Here is a 14,795-nt window from a genome sequence, read left to right as displayed (position 1 = left end):
CCGTCCTTTTCTCTTGCAGCACGGGGAGAACACCAAGAGCAAGCTAATGAGGCGTTAACATGCAGCCTGCCAGCGGAGGGCTAGCCTTGGGGATTACAAGCAAATGGAGAGCTGGTCGTTTTGGTAGAGTGCTGCTTTGTTCCTCGGTGGAACGGCTTGAAAGCTTTTCTTTTCCTGCTTTGCTCTGTCAGCCTCTTTTTGTGAGCGTGGAGTGGGTCAGACTTTAACCCCAGCTGCTCCCTTCCCCAGAACGGCGACTGCGTCCTGACTCCACCAAGGCAGGGTGGAAAAAGAGAGCAGGAGTCGCTCCAGAGGCGGTGAGGGTGGTGTCGTCCCTGCCTTTTTTCCCTGCTTAAGTCTCTCTTCAAACAGTTCATGGAATCTGATGGAGGAGGTCACGGAGCCGAGGATAAACTCAGCACCTGCGGGTTAACCCTCCCTGTGCTTAACAGCCCTGCTCTGCTCCCCCAGCGCTGGCCTGGAGCTCAGCAAAGCCACCAGGTGTTTCTCCCGGGACCAAAAGGGTCCATTGCCCTATTCCTCCTGCTCACCCTGCCGGTAGCATCCCAGGAAAAGGCATCTTGAACCTGCAGTCCTCCCGGTGACCTCGAGGAATCGTAAATCCTCGAGCGAGAGACCGACAGAGTCTCACTCAGGTGAGCTGCGGCTCGTCTCTGTTCAGCTCCGTCCCGATGATCACGTAGCGTGGGCTAGGGCGAGCAGACCAAAGAAATCAGGTATTTGAAGGACCTGCATTCGCGAGTCGAAAAGCTGCCTGAGCTGTGGCAGAGGTGGGGAGCTTTTGCTATGCCGTGCCTGCTAAATTCAGGCTGGTAGCTTGGAGCTGGAGATTCTGGTTTCGCCTGCGCAGCGGTGTGAATCAATAATGTTTTCACAGGAGTGCAGGAGAGGCAATCTGCCTCTCTGTCCTTTCTAATGCATGCCCAGCGTTTGCCTCCTGTTCTGTGACGAAGCAGTGAAGTTCCTGCCACTCCCCAGCAAAATTCTTCCTGGGGTGGCTGTGAATCAAGGCAGGAAAGGCAGATAAGGACCTGGGAGTGCTAGGTGTTAGCATATGGCTCGCTAGCACACGGTGCAAACCTCTTCTCAAGTGCTGCAACACTCATTTCTTTAAACATACGCTTGTCTGGGGTCGCACAGAAGCGTTTTCTCTATTTTTTTTTTCTGCACAAACACACAGCACCACCACACGCCTGGACAAAGAAGGAACTAAAGGCACTGTAAAACAGTTCATTTGGAGAGCCCGTGCCTGTAAGTAACTGCTTCTCATGGGAATGTGCAACCTCTCTCCCGTCACAGAGCAGTGGAGGGGTCTGAACACGGCCCAGATTGTCCAGGTCTTCTCAGTTTTCACCTTAGTTTTGAAATAAATTCCCTCTGCGCTTCCACAGAGTGACCCTCCTCCACATGCTGAATTCGAATGCTGACTCTTGCAGCAACTGCTTCCCCGTTTCCGAGGTATGAGACCGATTTTCTTGCAGCGCGTGTCGTTTGGTTGCTGAATGTTAAGAAACCCTGACAGATTTTGGAAGCGGCAGCCCCAGTTCAGCTGGCTGCAGCAGCCCCACGTCCCCCAGCCCATCACTCAGAGAAGAAAATCAGTGAAAATACTTTTCTCCCTGCCTGCACAAACGCATACCACTGGTCCTCAGCCAGCTGAATCTCTCCAGCACGCTTGTGCTGTTTGAGCTACACCATTTCTTTCAGGGATGTAACTGGGCTTGGTCTGAAACCTCCACAACCCCCTGTTTTCCTTGGAAGGTTGTCCTTGTGGAAAAAAAAATCCCGTGCTTTGCTTTCTCACTTGAATTTCTCTGGCTGCAGTTTGCAGCCAGTCATCGTTACGCCTTCCTCTGCTAGATAAAAGCGGCGTGAGCCCCCAGCGCTTCCTCACTGGGACAGCCTTCATCCGCTGTAAAGTCACATCCCAGGCCACGTTTTGATAAGCTCTGAGTTTTTCCAGCCTCTCATTGCAGCTACTGGTGGCGACAGGTTAGTGGTGACAACGCTCGGCACCGCTGGCACAGCCTGGTGGCTGCAGTTAAGCTGTGAGGAACAGCATCAGGTGAATTTTGCTGCAAGTATTTGAGGCTACGGACACTCCTTGTGTGGAATTGGACGGGTTTTAGCTAATGTACGGTCCGAATATGAGTCCTCCCAACACTTGGGCTGAGCCAAAGGTTGTCTCCTGCCCTGGAGCTGGGCAGAGCCCTTCCACAAAGCAGCCATAAAGTGCCTGACGGATGCATCCCATTTTTAAAAACTACAGCTGACCCGCGGGGAATAAACGACCTTTGATGAATCGTCATCGTTTTCCTTGCGAAGAGCCGGCGCGGCAGGAGCGCGGCTTTCCAGGCGGGCCGGGCCGTGAATTAAGTTGCATTAGTGCGGTTAAATATAGACGGTGCCGCCACGGGCGAGCTCTCCCTGCCCTGGGCTCCGCTCGGCCGAGTGGCCCAGGACCAGCCAGCAGGTCACAGCCCATCCCACCGTAACGGCTCCCGTTTGGAGCCGTAGTGATCTGCACAAGAATTCCGCCATCCCAGTGGATTGTGGAGCAGGTCTGGTTATTACAGCCCTGCAGCGCTGGGTGCAGCGAGGGTCCGGTGCCCTAAGGATGCTGCACCCCGAGCCGCGGGCGTTGCCTCCTATTTAAAGCAACAAAACTGACGTATTTCCATATTTATCACTCTGTCCCGCTTCGGATGTCAATTAGATCTCTTCCCCCTCGCGCAGGCGCAGTCTTCCCCTTCGGGGGTCTTTTGGTGGTCTCGGGGAGGAAGTAAGAGTTCCTCGATGGTCTTCATCACGATTGTCCCATTGAACCCATCCTCCAGAGTGGGCGGTTCAGGGGCAGCTGGGCAGGGTCTCCCCCCGCGACCACAGCTCAAGGCGACATCCCCCTCCGTGGTCACGGTCTGTGGCACAAAGACAATTCCTCCCCCGTCCCCATCTCACCTAAAACACTGAAGCCGGCCTTGGAGGGATCAAGACCCTACTGGAGCACAATGAAGCCGGCCTTGGAGGGATCAAGACCCTACTGAAGCCCTGCCAAGGGGCAGGGGGTTACACTCTTGTTTACCAAAGACAAGGCTAGCGAGCTAACATTGCAGAGACTAAAGCGTATCACGTATTTCAAAAAGACTATTTTCAGATATTTTCTGCTTTCCCGTATCAGTAGATTGGGGCTGCGGGTGGCTCGTGCCCTCCCCGAGGCTCCAAAGCGCGACGGAGGTGCGAGGAGGAGACAGATTGCAGGCCGAAACGGGGGGAAAAGCTGGTGGCAAAGGGCAACTCGCTTGGAAATTGCTTTGCCAACCCCTCCGGCAGCCGCAGCCCAGCAGCTGCTTCTGCCCTGCAAGCCGCAGGGCCCTCGCCCCGTGCTTGACAAAAGCGACGAGGTTCGGCTTTAAATGGAAAAACACCCCAGCGAGAGCGCTTCCCCCCCCCCCCGTGCTCTAAATTAAGCCACGACTGAGCCCAGAGGAGTGTTGGGTTTCTCCCTTCATCCTCTCCCCTCCGAGCCCCCGCGGGACAGGGCGGCCTCGCTCGACAAATGCCACCTCGATCCCCACGCGTCTCCCCTTACAGCTCCGAAACCCATCCGCGGGCAGGGGGTGACGTCCTGGGCTTTGGAGCAGCTCATGAGCCAGAATAGTTCTCTGCGGGGCACGGCGAGAGGAGGAGCGGGGTCCTCCCGCGGCGGCGCTGACCTAATTGGGGCATTTTTGCTTTCGAGAGCGGGAGGGGATCGCGAGGAGAGGAGCTGAAGGCAGTTGGCAGCTGGGTTGTCCCCGCCAGGTGGTGGGAGCCTTCTTCAGAGGGTTTTTTTTTTTCCTCCAGGGTGGTGGAAGGAGGTCCTGGGATGTTTGATGGGGTTGGCGTGTGCCATGGGGGACAGGCAGAGCCCTTCTGGGGGTGATCATGGATGGATGGATGGATGGATGGGGCACACATCCACCTCTCCTGAGCTGCCCTGCTAGCAGGGAGGGGCCTGCCGAGGTCCTGGTGGGGTTGGCGTGTTCCCAACATGGGGAACCCGATGGGGCAACCTAAGGCAGCACAAAACACCCCGTGTGGGTTATTATAACCCTCTCGCCTTCCAGTTCCTCCCAGCTCCAGCAGCCCAGGGCAGGAGCAAGCAGCCAGCAGGAGGCTCCTTTGGCGTCCCCATCGCCAAGGCGTGCCGTGCCTTGCTGGGACGGAGCCAAGCGCCTTTCCTCGAACCCCGCCACCTTCCCTGCTCCCTTTCTCAGACACCAAAGAGGGGCCTGGCCTCAGCTCCTCTGCCACAACTTCCAGCAACCCACCAAAGGTTTGGGGAAAAAAAAAACAAACAACTACCTTTAAAACCAGCTCGCAGCCATAAACAGCCCTTCGTCGTAAAGCAGCGGCACGGGGGCAATAAAACACGGAGGCGTCCCCTGTGCAGCGGAAGGCGCGCTGGTCACATTAAAAATAAATCTTCTTATATTAGAAATGAAGAGCGGGGGGGGGGGTATTCTAATTTATTTTTATAATATCTATAAATTAAAGCTAAATGATTTTTATCACCGCAGTTCCCAGAGCCTCAGGAAAAACCGCCGCCCAGCCCTCCACCTACGTTGCACTTTCAATCCAGCAAGATAACAAATTACTCAGGATTAAAAGGAAAAATGGAAAAGAAAAATTCAGCATCAGCCCATAACTCTCTGGATACCAGTGCCCAGCAGGAGCAGCACGATGGGGCCGTGATCCTCCTGCCCTCCGGGACCCGCTCCCTGGAGCCCCCCTTGGCGTCCCGCGTGTCCCCAAAAACGAGATCCCCACCGCCTCCAGCCCCGTGGCTACACAACGGGGCCCATTGTGCTTCCAGCACTCGGCGAGAAGGATTTCGGGGCTGGTTTTGGTTTCTGCGTGGGGGGTGAGTGGGTTTGGGAGGCAGGGAAGGTGACGGGGACCTGTCGGTCCCTCGGTGCCCCTTTGCTCGTTGCCTTCCATCGCGGCGAGCCGACGTCCGTCCGTCTGCACCCGCTGGTGGGGGGGACGGACACGATTTTCCCTCCTGCCGAGGCTCCTTGGCCGGTGGCCATAATCCCCTGCCCTCCACAAGGGCACAGTCGTGTCTCGCTGCGCTTATCTGCACCAACCTCTTAATTACTCCGCCTCGAAGCACACAGTCAATTAGGCCGAGGTCTGAAGAGCCAAAGTCCCTGGGTAGGGACGGAGCTGCGGCAGGAGGAGGAAGGCTGGAGCTCCGGGGCATCCGAGGGGCAGGCAGCCAAATCCTGCCCCGGCTGCTGCAAATTAAAGTGGCTCGTTAGGTGCTGAAGGTGGTGGCTGTACAACCATCGCCGAGGCTTTCTACGGAGAGCTTCTCTCTCTGCACATCGAGTGAAAAACGCTGGTAGCCTTTTCGTTGGTGGGCAATGCGCCAGCAAAGCTGGGCTGGCCCAAGGGGCTCCCATTCTGGAGATCCTCCCCCTGGAGCCCCAAAACGCGTCTTCTCTCACCCCAAAGCAGAGAACCCATGGAAATGTTTCTAAAATCCAGGGTCATCTGCCTAGTTTCTCTCCCCGAACCCCACAGACAGCCCAGGAGATACTCAGGGACATCAGCCCCAGCGTGAGCTCGCCCCAAATCTCGTAGGGGTTTGGTAGAAAGAGCTTCGTGCAGGACACGGGGACGGACCTGACGCTGGGTTGACTCGTTCTTGGCCAACTTGCGTTTGTCCATCCTGAAATAACAGAGGCCACAACCCATCCCAGCCCCTTCCTAACCCCTGGTTTGGTTGTGGATGCAAGAAGACGACCCCCGAGATGGTTTGCAGAGATGTTGCGACCTCCCAGCCCTGCGCCGATTTAAACACTGCCCGAACCAGGGGAGGAATTGCACCTCCTGGCTTCGTGCCTCAGTTTCCCCAGCCCCACGAGGTGATAGCTGCCTCCCCTCTTGCTCACAGCGACGGGGGGGCTACCTGCTCCTTTGCCAGGCTCAAAGTGGTGACACCGAGAGACACCCCTTGGGAGGGAGCTTGTCCCTTTGTGGAGGGGGTACCGTGGCCCGGGGCTCCTGTGGCCAGCCCTGGGCCGTGCTCCCTGGCCCGGGGTGAGCTTTGGCAGCCAGCACAGGTCTTCTCCAAGCAGCTGCCGTGACAGACAGCTCCTGAACCAGCCCCCCTCTGCAGTGCTGCTCTAAAATAAAAATACCTCCCGCCTGCTCCGCTCCACTCCCGGCCAAACTTCCTCCAGGGGCAAAGCGAGGGGGACGGCACCCCTCCTTCAGCCTTCCCCCCCCACCCCCGCCCCCCAAAGCCAGGCTGAGGGATGCTGTAGGACAAACAGCCCCCCCCAAATCCTCCATCGGTCCCCGCCGCTCCCCCCCCCCCCCCCCCCCAGCCCCCCCATCGCGGTGCCGGACGCTGGATCCCCGCACCCTCGCCCACCTCCACCCGCGGCCCCGGGGCTCAAGGTCAGTAGCTGGGGGGGGGGGTGGGGGGGGTGGGGTGTGGGGGTCACACTGGGGTTGGGGACACGCTGTTCCCGCAGTTCCAGGGGGTTTTGGTCACCTCTGCCCGCTCCCAGCGCCTGGCCGGGGGCGGTGGAGGGGACTGGGGAGGGGGGGTGAGGATGAGGATGGTGCTGCCCCGCGGCTGCTCAGAGCTTTTTGGGGGGGTGCTGCGCTGGGGAACCCCTCCCCTGCACCTGACACTGCAACCCCGGAGCGATCAGGAGTTAAAATTGTCCGAAGGGTCCCCCCTGCCAGCACCCCTCGCCCACCGCAGGCGACCGGGGACCGTTAAACACCCCCCCCCCCCCCGCCCCATTTGCGGGATGCCCCCTCCCCACAAAAAAAAAAAGGAAAAAAAAAAAAAGCCTTGAAAAGCGTGGGAAGGAGGGAGAACAAAAAGAAACATCTCTTGAAAGCCACCTCCGTGGGTGCCCTCCCGCCGCAGGGGGACCGCAGGGAGGTGGCAGCGCGCCCGCCCGCAGCGGCCCCGCACGGAGGGGGGGGGGGGGGGGGGGGGAAGCGGCCGCAGGGCGACCCCCACCCCCCCACCTCCCGGGGGCTGAGTCCAGCCCAGGGCTGGCCCTTCCCACCGGGAAAAGCGTTTTTTTTTTTTTTCTTAGTGGTAGGGATAAAATGGGGTCACCCCGCATCCCTACCAGCGACACCCGCCCCCCTTTAAAAATCTCAACAACCAACAACAACAAAAAAATATTAAAAAATAATTTAAATCAGAAAAAAAAAAAAAATAAATAAAAGCTTTGCGATGCGGATGGGAAAGCAGAGGGTGACCGGCTCGCCTTTTTCTGCTGCCTAAAAGCAAGAGTTTCGCTCTTTAATCCCTTCGAAGCGCCCCGCGCCGCTCGCAGGGTCCCCCCTCCCACCCGCGGGGGATGCTCACGAGTGGGTGGCGGTGCCGGAGGAGGATGCTCTGCCCCCGCCCCCGCCCCCCCTGCTCCAACCCCGAATTGCGTTTTTAGCAGCTGCCGGACAGGCTGCAGAGCTCGGGGCGGGCTGAAAGGCACGTCGCGCCGGCGTTAATTAGCCTTAACGGGAGTCATTAGCCCAGGGCTAATTGCGGGGCTGAGCGTCGGCATCCTCCGAGCTCCGCTGATGCCGGGCGGGGGGGGGCTCGCCCGCCCTAAGGCTCGGGGGTGGGAGCACTTTGGGACCACGGTGCTTTAGGAGCCCCCTCAAGAGCTCAAGGTTGGGCAAAATCCCAGGAGAAGGCGAGCAGCAGCCCACGGCAGGGGAATAGGGGCATCCCATCCCATCCCATCCCCTCCAGCACGGGCATCTTTGTGCTCTATCCCGGAGCCCTTCCAAGGATCCAATTAAGAGGGGACATCAGAGGCACGCTGGAGGAACCCCATCCTGGGGAGCTGGCATCCCGGAGCATCTCTGAACATTGGGACGGATGCAACTTGCTGGGAAGAGCCTTTTTATCAGGATCTCCTGCTTGAGCTGCCCCCAGATCCTGGCTCCTGGGTGGGTTTTGCAGCAGGGTTCAGCAGCAACCTCTTTCCTCACACCTGAGTTGTGTCCCAGGTGTTACCGTCTTCTCCATCTCTTCAGCTCCCGGCCTTCAAGGAAGCCCACAAAGCAGAGCTGCTGAGGACCAGCAGCAATTTAGGGTGTTGGAGGGGCAGGTGAGCTCCCACCCCTGGTTTACTTTCCTCTCCTCCTTCTCTTTCCCAGGTCTGGATCCCCTGCACCAGCTGGGGCGCTGACCTGCCACCATGGGGGTTAAAATGATGCTCCCCAGCTACGAACTGGGGTTTTATGCTCTCACCGTGACGTGCGCTGTGGTGTACAGCGGCAGCGGGATCTTTGAAGCTTCCAGAGGTAACGCTCCCCACCTCATCCCCCCCCTGGAGGGGGCCCTGGGAGGGAGGATGGATGTCAGGCGGCTGCTTTTACAGCTGTCGATACCAACAGCAGATCCCCGGATTTAATTTTGGCAGAGAACGACTTGGGAATCCTTTGCAAGGCTCCAAGAGAGTTTTTGGCCTTTTTGCCCGGTTGCCCCCTTGTCCCCATTTCTGTGGCTCAGGGCAAGAGGCTGTGGCACGTCACAGCTCTCCAGGCAACCACCCTGCCCACACAAGGCTCCTTCCCCAATGCTTCATCTGGAAGCCCAAAAACCCCAGAAAATTTCATGGGATCAGCTGAGGGTCCCTGGGATGGGCACTGCGAAAAGGCTTTGCCGGAAATTCTTGCAGAAATCGAGGTTCCTGACTCCTGTGGTTATCTACGGGAATTAGGCGCTTTGGGGATGGGTTGTTTGAGCCCTGACGGCTCATCATCGCGGTGAGGAAGGCTCCCTGCTTTGCCAAAACCCAGGCCCCGTTTCCCAGAGCTGTTTCTTTCCCCATAACTCTGGTTCTTTTGCAGACAGCATGAACAGAAAAGCTTTTCGGGACGGCATAAAGCCGGGCTGGCACTACTTCGGCAGGAAGATGGTAAGCGGAGGAAGGACTCGGTCTTTTCTAGTTACCGGTGACACGGTCGGTGCTGACCGCTGGAGAAGCAGAGCTGGTTTTTCTGCTGCTGACATATTTTTTGCAAAGTCCACGTGACTCCTATTTTTCTCCCTAAAGAACCAGTCAGGAGAATATCCTGAGCAGCACCGTGGATGCTCTGCTTTGTGCGCACCGAGACGAGCAACCTCTGCGCATCTCTCCTGGGGTTTTATGACCAAGCTGGGGTGCTCGGGAGCCCTTGGGTGGAAAACGGGAAGAAAAGGCTTTGGAAATGGTCTGGTTTCCCCTCCAGACGGGTGTTGGGGCAGGGGTGCGAGGGCTGGGGGCAGTAAGGCACCCGGTGCTGCTCCCGCAGGACGTGGCCGATTTCGAGTGGGTGATGTGGTTCACCTCGTTCAGGAACGTCATCATCTTCGCCCTCTCGGGACACGTCCTCTTCGGCAAGATCTGCTCCATGACGGTGCCGCAGGTGAGCCGGGGATGTGGTGGGATGGATCTGAAAGCACCAAGGGTGACCTGGGACCTGCGGAGGGGGGGTTGAAGGATGTTCTGGGATGGGCGGGAGCAGGGTCGGGGTTTTCACCACGCTGACCACGGGTCGGGACCGCTCTCTCCTCACAGCACCGGGCTGTGGTGTACATGCTCTACGGGGTCTCGGCCGTGCTGGGCAGCATGGGGCTCGTCTACCTGATGATCATCCTCTCCCACTGCCTTGTCCTCTACTCCGTCGCGCTGGCCAAGCAGAAGTGGCTCTGCTACGTGGCCGGGCTCTGCTGTCTCGCCTCCTTCAAGGTGGAGCCATTCAGCTCGTGGCAGGTAGGGGCTGTCTCGGGCCATCTCTGCCTCATTTCCAGCCCACTTGTGTCCATCTCCTTGGGTTTATCTCCAAGGAGGGTTCCTGTGGCACCCGCAAACCCCAGGCACTTCTTCTGGCTACTTCAGATCTCCCACAGGGTTTGAGAAGGAGGGGACTTTGTGCTGCTTGGGAATAATCACACGGGGACTATGTCATGTTTTGGTGGCTTCATGCTGGGCCAAAGCTCAGGACACCTGAATCCTCCTTGTTGCTTAGGCAACAGCTTGTCAGACAGGCAAGGTGTGTTCCTGTCCCGTGCCTCAGCTTCCCCATCCGTAACATGGTGCTGGGATGGGTTCAGTGATGCCCATACCTATCTCTTAGCTCTCTGCCCAGTTAAGACTTTCACTGGTGGGTGGAGAGAAGCCCAGGAAGGACCTTATAAAGCTATTCAGTCCCTCTGAAGGACAGTGCTGCCTCTCCCTGCCTGCTGCTTACCTCCTGATATGCGTTCCCCTCCCCTCTCCATCAGGCTTCTGCTGGCTTTTCTTCACTCCCTGGGGAGGGGGACATTCCCACCCCAGACCAAAGCCTACGTGGCCCACAGCTGCTTGGTGAAGACGTGGCCAAGAGGATCCACCACTTCCCATCTCCTCCGGGATGCAGGAGCCAGCTGGGAAATCGAGCCCCAGTTTTTTTCTTTTTCCAACAGCAAGGCTTATGAGCTCCAGGGACACTTGGTGTCAGAGGGTAATTAGAGGCTTTGCCAGCTGCCCCAGGAGTGATGTCCTCCACAAAGCAAGGGAGCACAGAAGCGACACCGCGTTCCTGGTGGTAACTATTTGTTTCTCATCCAGAGCGGATTTGTAACTGGAGCTTTTGATCTTCAAGATGTCCTCTTCTACGGAGGAAGCGGCTTCACCATCATGCGCTGCATGAGCTTTGCACTTGAGAGCTCTGAGAGGAAAGAGGGCATCTACTCCATCTTCGACCTCCTCAAGTACAACTTCTACCTCCCATTCTTCTTCTTCGGGCCCGTCATGACGTTTGACCAGTTCCATGCCCAGGTGAGTGCTCCTGAGGCAGGGCTGGATGAGGACCTCTCCCTGCGTGTATTTGCTTGGGTTTAATGCCTGCAAAACCCCATCTTTTGCCACAGTGAAGGTGCAAATGGTTGTAGAGCTTCTTGTGGTCACCTAGTCTGTGCCATGATGCTGTGATTTTTGTGTGGAGGGGCATCAACCTTCTTTTTGGGGTTTTGGGCCACTGATCTGTTCAGAGGGGAAGACGTTGCTGTGGTGAAAGCATCACACTGGGATGAGGAGGGGAGGGTTCAGCTCATGTCCTTGCTCGCTGGGCACCTGCACTGCTCGGTGCCTCAGTTTCCATGCGCTGTCACCCCAGCAGCTCCATGCTGCCCCACTGCGCGGTACCGGGAGGCCACGGTGAGAGCCAGGCATGTGGTGCCCATCTGTGGGACCTCTGCATGCTGGTGGGTGTGACAGCAAGGTCAGCCTCACATTTCCATCCTGCTGGTTCACCCAACAAGCATGAATTTCCAGGCATGGTCTGTGTCTTCATCTGAAGTTATTTCTCTAGAAATAAGTAAGATTGGGTGCCAGGCTGTCTTTCAGCAACCAGGGGCTTCCTCTGCTCTTCATGAAATACCCTGGTGACCCATTTGACCCTAGAGATCATAAGGTCAGCGCTGGTGTCCCCCACAAGGGATGCTGGTGGTGCACTGAGTCTACTGGCAGCCCATTCTCAGCAGACGAGTGCTAGGGATGGCCAGGCCACTGAGGGGCTTTTCTCCCCAACCTGCTGGAAGAAACGCTTCATCCTAAGGCTTCATCTCTCCAGTCATGTCTTATCTGTCAGGCTGAAGTCCAGCTGAGTGTGGCTCCAGCAGTCCCACTGTCCAAGCCCCTCTGGAGGGTTTACAGTGCGCTGGGGTGCTGTCCTCATCCCATATTCCTCTTCCTTCCCCAGTTTCCATCAGTCGTTCCTATGAAATGTGCAGCCCTGGCTTCTCCTAACGCTGCAGCCAGTTATCTGTAAATCAGGGCATTAAACTCCTCCTGTCCCCAAGACCTGAACTCCTCCTGTCCCCAAGACCTGAACTCCCACCGCTTCTACATGGCTTGATCTGGAGGGGGTTTTATTTTGGGCTGCTTTGCACAGCCCCAAACCTGGATGTCTCTAGCCACTTAATGAGCAATTCCCGCCTCTGCTGCTTAAAACGCTCACCCCAAAGGGACAAGGATTAACTCCACAACCCCTTTGCCATGCCCCAGCTAAGGGTCCTGTCTTGGCCTGGCCACCACTGCCATCTCCTGGTTAGATGCCCCCCTGCACTGCTGGAGCCGCAGCTAATTTTAGGGGTGAATTCCTAATTGCCCAACAGCAATGACAGGGGCAGGTAGATGGAGTCTGACCCAGTTAGGGGGCAGATCTGTGTCTTTTTGGCTCCTACTGGTGCTGCATCCTGGTGGAGACCTTGTGTGATGGGAACTCATCTGTACCAGGGCTTGGTCAGCCCCATTTGAGCTGAAAAGCATCTTCCTTACTAGGATCAAGGGAGTAATTTCACTTCTGTAGGGCTGCAAGTGTGGGGGACACCTCCCTGATCCCACGGGGATGGTGGCAGAGTGCTGCCACCACACGCAGACATGAGGACAAGAGGAAACAGCCTCAGGTGGCACCAGGGGAGGTTTAGATCGGACATTAGGAAAAATTTCTTCACAGAAGAGGTTGTCACTACCCAGAGCAGTGGTTGAGTCACCATCCCTGGAGGTATTTCACTTAGGGACATGGTTTAGTGGTCGACTCAGCAGTACTAGGTTAACAGTTGGACTCGATGATCTTAAATATCTTTTCTAACCTAAATGATCCATGATTCTATGAAAGGGGGGCTCCGTGTCCTCCCACACATCTCCATGCCAGAGTCTGTCCTCCCTCAGCTTCTCCTCCAGCTTAGAGTCCAGCAGCCTCTTTGTGTCCTTAAAGCACTTGGCATATAACAGACACACACACACACAAAAAATCTGGCAAAGGCTTTAATTCTCAGGAATCATCTGGATTTGACGATGGGGCTGGTGCGGCAGCCTGCGGATTATGTCGGGAGAGCTCCCACCTCTTGCAGGGAATAAAGGGAAAGTAATAAACATAAGAGGATTTTGAATAGAGCAGCAATTTTTACAGCGATGCGGGGAAGTGAGGACATCAGTCTGCCCGGTGTAATCCTGAAAGCTCGCTCTGATGATTTTTTGTATTACAACGGCCAGAGACATGACAACTCCTGGAGGCAAAGCCCGGCCCCTGTTTGTACAAGACACAGCAGAGACAAAATCCCCATTGATCAGGTCCCAACCGATTCAGGATGGCTCCTCCAGCAGCTCTCCCTCTCATTTACAGCAGGCCTCTGCAGCAGAAGCTCCAGAGACCACCAGTTATCCTCCTCCTCCTCCTCCCAAGTGACCCTGGCCAAAGATACACATCCAGCCCTGGCAGAGCTGTCAGGTGGGATTCCAGCACTGCTCCCAGCCTCTCCTGGGCAGGTGGATGCCCTTCCCTACAGGCTGTGGCGCCCTGTAGATGTGATGAGTACGAGCATTTGCTCCCTCTGGGTGACTTGTGCAAGGGGCCGCCCTTAAGCAAAGTTGATTTTCTAACCATGTCCCTGCAGAAAGAGCATAAACCCCAGCTCCTCGGTCAGTACGGTCTTCACCCCACCTAGGGTCCCTTAGGTACAGCCAGACCGGTCACTGCTGTGTCACACCATGTGCCTGCTCTGCTGGAAACGCCAGTGATGGGAACAGCCTTTGCTAGGAGGGCGCTCCAGGAGGCGCGTTGCTGCCGTGCTCAGCACTGAGGTGGGGGTGTTGGAGGGATGCTGTGGGTGGGACATGTCCTGCTCCTTGTGGATGGGTTCACCTGAGCTAGTCCCTTGGGTCTTCCTTAATCAATGGAGATTCGGGCCACATAGTCCATGGTGTGATTTCTAAAGGAGAGTGTTCGGTCCCCATTTGGACCTTGACTGCTCCTCTGGATGGAGGAACACACTGTCCATCCTGTCTCTTAGCTCAGCCCTTTCCTGGTTTGCCATCCCGGCAGGTGAGCACCCAAGAGCTAAGACGCAAAGACGACGAGATGAGGCATATCCGGGTCCATGCCCTCCTCCACGGAGGGGCCATCATTGCTGTGGACATCTTCTTCCACTTCTTCTACATCCTCACCCTCCCTTCTGACCTGAAGTTCATGAACCGCCTCTCGGACTGGTCCTTGGGTGAGTGGCCGTGCTTGGACACATTCACACCTGTACTCAGCTTCGAGGCAGCGGTGGGTGATCCAGATCTCCATCCATCCCTACTGAGAGGCTTTGGCAATGCCTATGTTGGGCAGGTTTGAGCAAAGCCCCTCTTCTTCCCGTGGACAATACACAGAGCTGGAGCCCTAGAAAGCAGATGGTGTTGGGCTGACATTCTCCCCGGGTCCAAGTGTAAATTGTTTAGCTCCGGGTTTAAGAGGCTGAGCATCAAGCCATTCCCATTGCCTTTGGACTGGAAGGTAGCTCAGCACCTCCAAAAAAACCAGCCCTATGCTGTTGCAAGAGGTACATCTGCTATCTCAGATGCCTTCCCAGGTGGCCACCCACTACGGGTGTTTGTGAGCCACTGAAATGGTCCCAGGCATAGGGTGCACAGCGAGCAGCTCAGGGGAGTTGTAGCTGCTGTTTTCAACTGGCTAACAGAGGGTTACAGAGAAGGTGAGCTCTTCTTGGAGGCTGGAAGGGAAGAAGCGGGACACAGCAAACAAGGAGCAGCAAGGCAAAGCCTCATTGCATGTGAGGAATGTTTTTCACAGAGTGGTCAAACACTGCAACAGAGGCCCAGAGGGGTTATGGATTCTCCAAAAATAGACATACTCAATGCTCAAATGAACAAGGTAGAGAGCAACCTAATCTCCCTTTAAAGTGGGCTGTTCTCTGAGCAGGGCTGGACTAGGGACCT

At 56.6% G+C, this 14,795-nt stretch overlaps 1 protein-coding gene across 1 annotated transcript; it reads left to right on the top strand.

The window, feature by feature from the left end:
- The first annotated feature begins 8,246 nt into the window (after positions 1–8,246).
- On the top strand, positions 8,247–14,789 carry LOC147415382 (protein-cysteine N-palmitoyltransferase HHAT-like protein). The gene is made up of 7 exons (XM_086467340.1): positions 8,247–8,352; positions 8,902–8,969; positions 9,346–9,459; positions 9,612–9,806; positions 10,644–10,853; positions 13,900–14,071; positions 14,779–14,789. The coding sequence occupies exons 1-7, from the start codon at positions 8,247–8,249 to the stop codon at positions 14,787–14,789; spliced, it is 876 nt and encodes a 291-aa protein (XP_086323466.1).
- Positions 14,790–14,795: the final 6 nt, after the last annotated feature.

Source organism: Leptosomus discolor, chromosome 6, assembly GCF_034619465.1.
Source record: "Leptosomus discolor isolate bLepDis1 chromosome 6, bLepDis1.hap2, whole genome shotgun sequence".
NCBI lineage: Eukaryota > Metazoa > Chordata > Aves > Leptosomiformes > Leptosomidae > Leptosomus > Leptosomus discolor.
The sequence above is the reverse complement of the archived record's forward strand: the minus strand, read 5'-3'. Positions and strand labels throughout refer to the sequence as shown.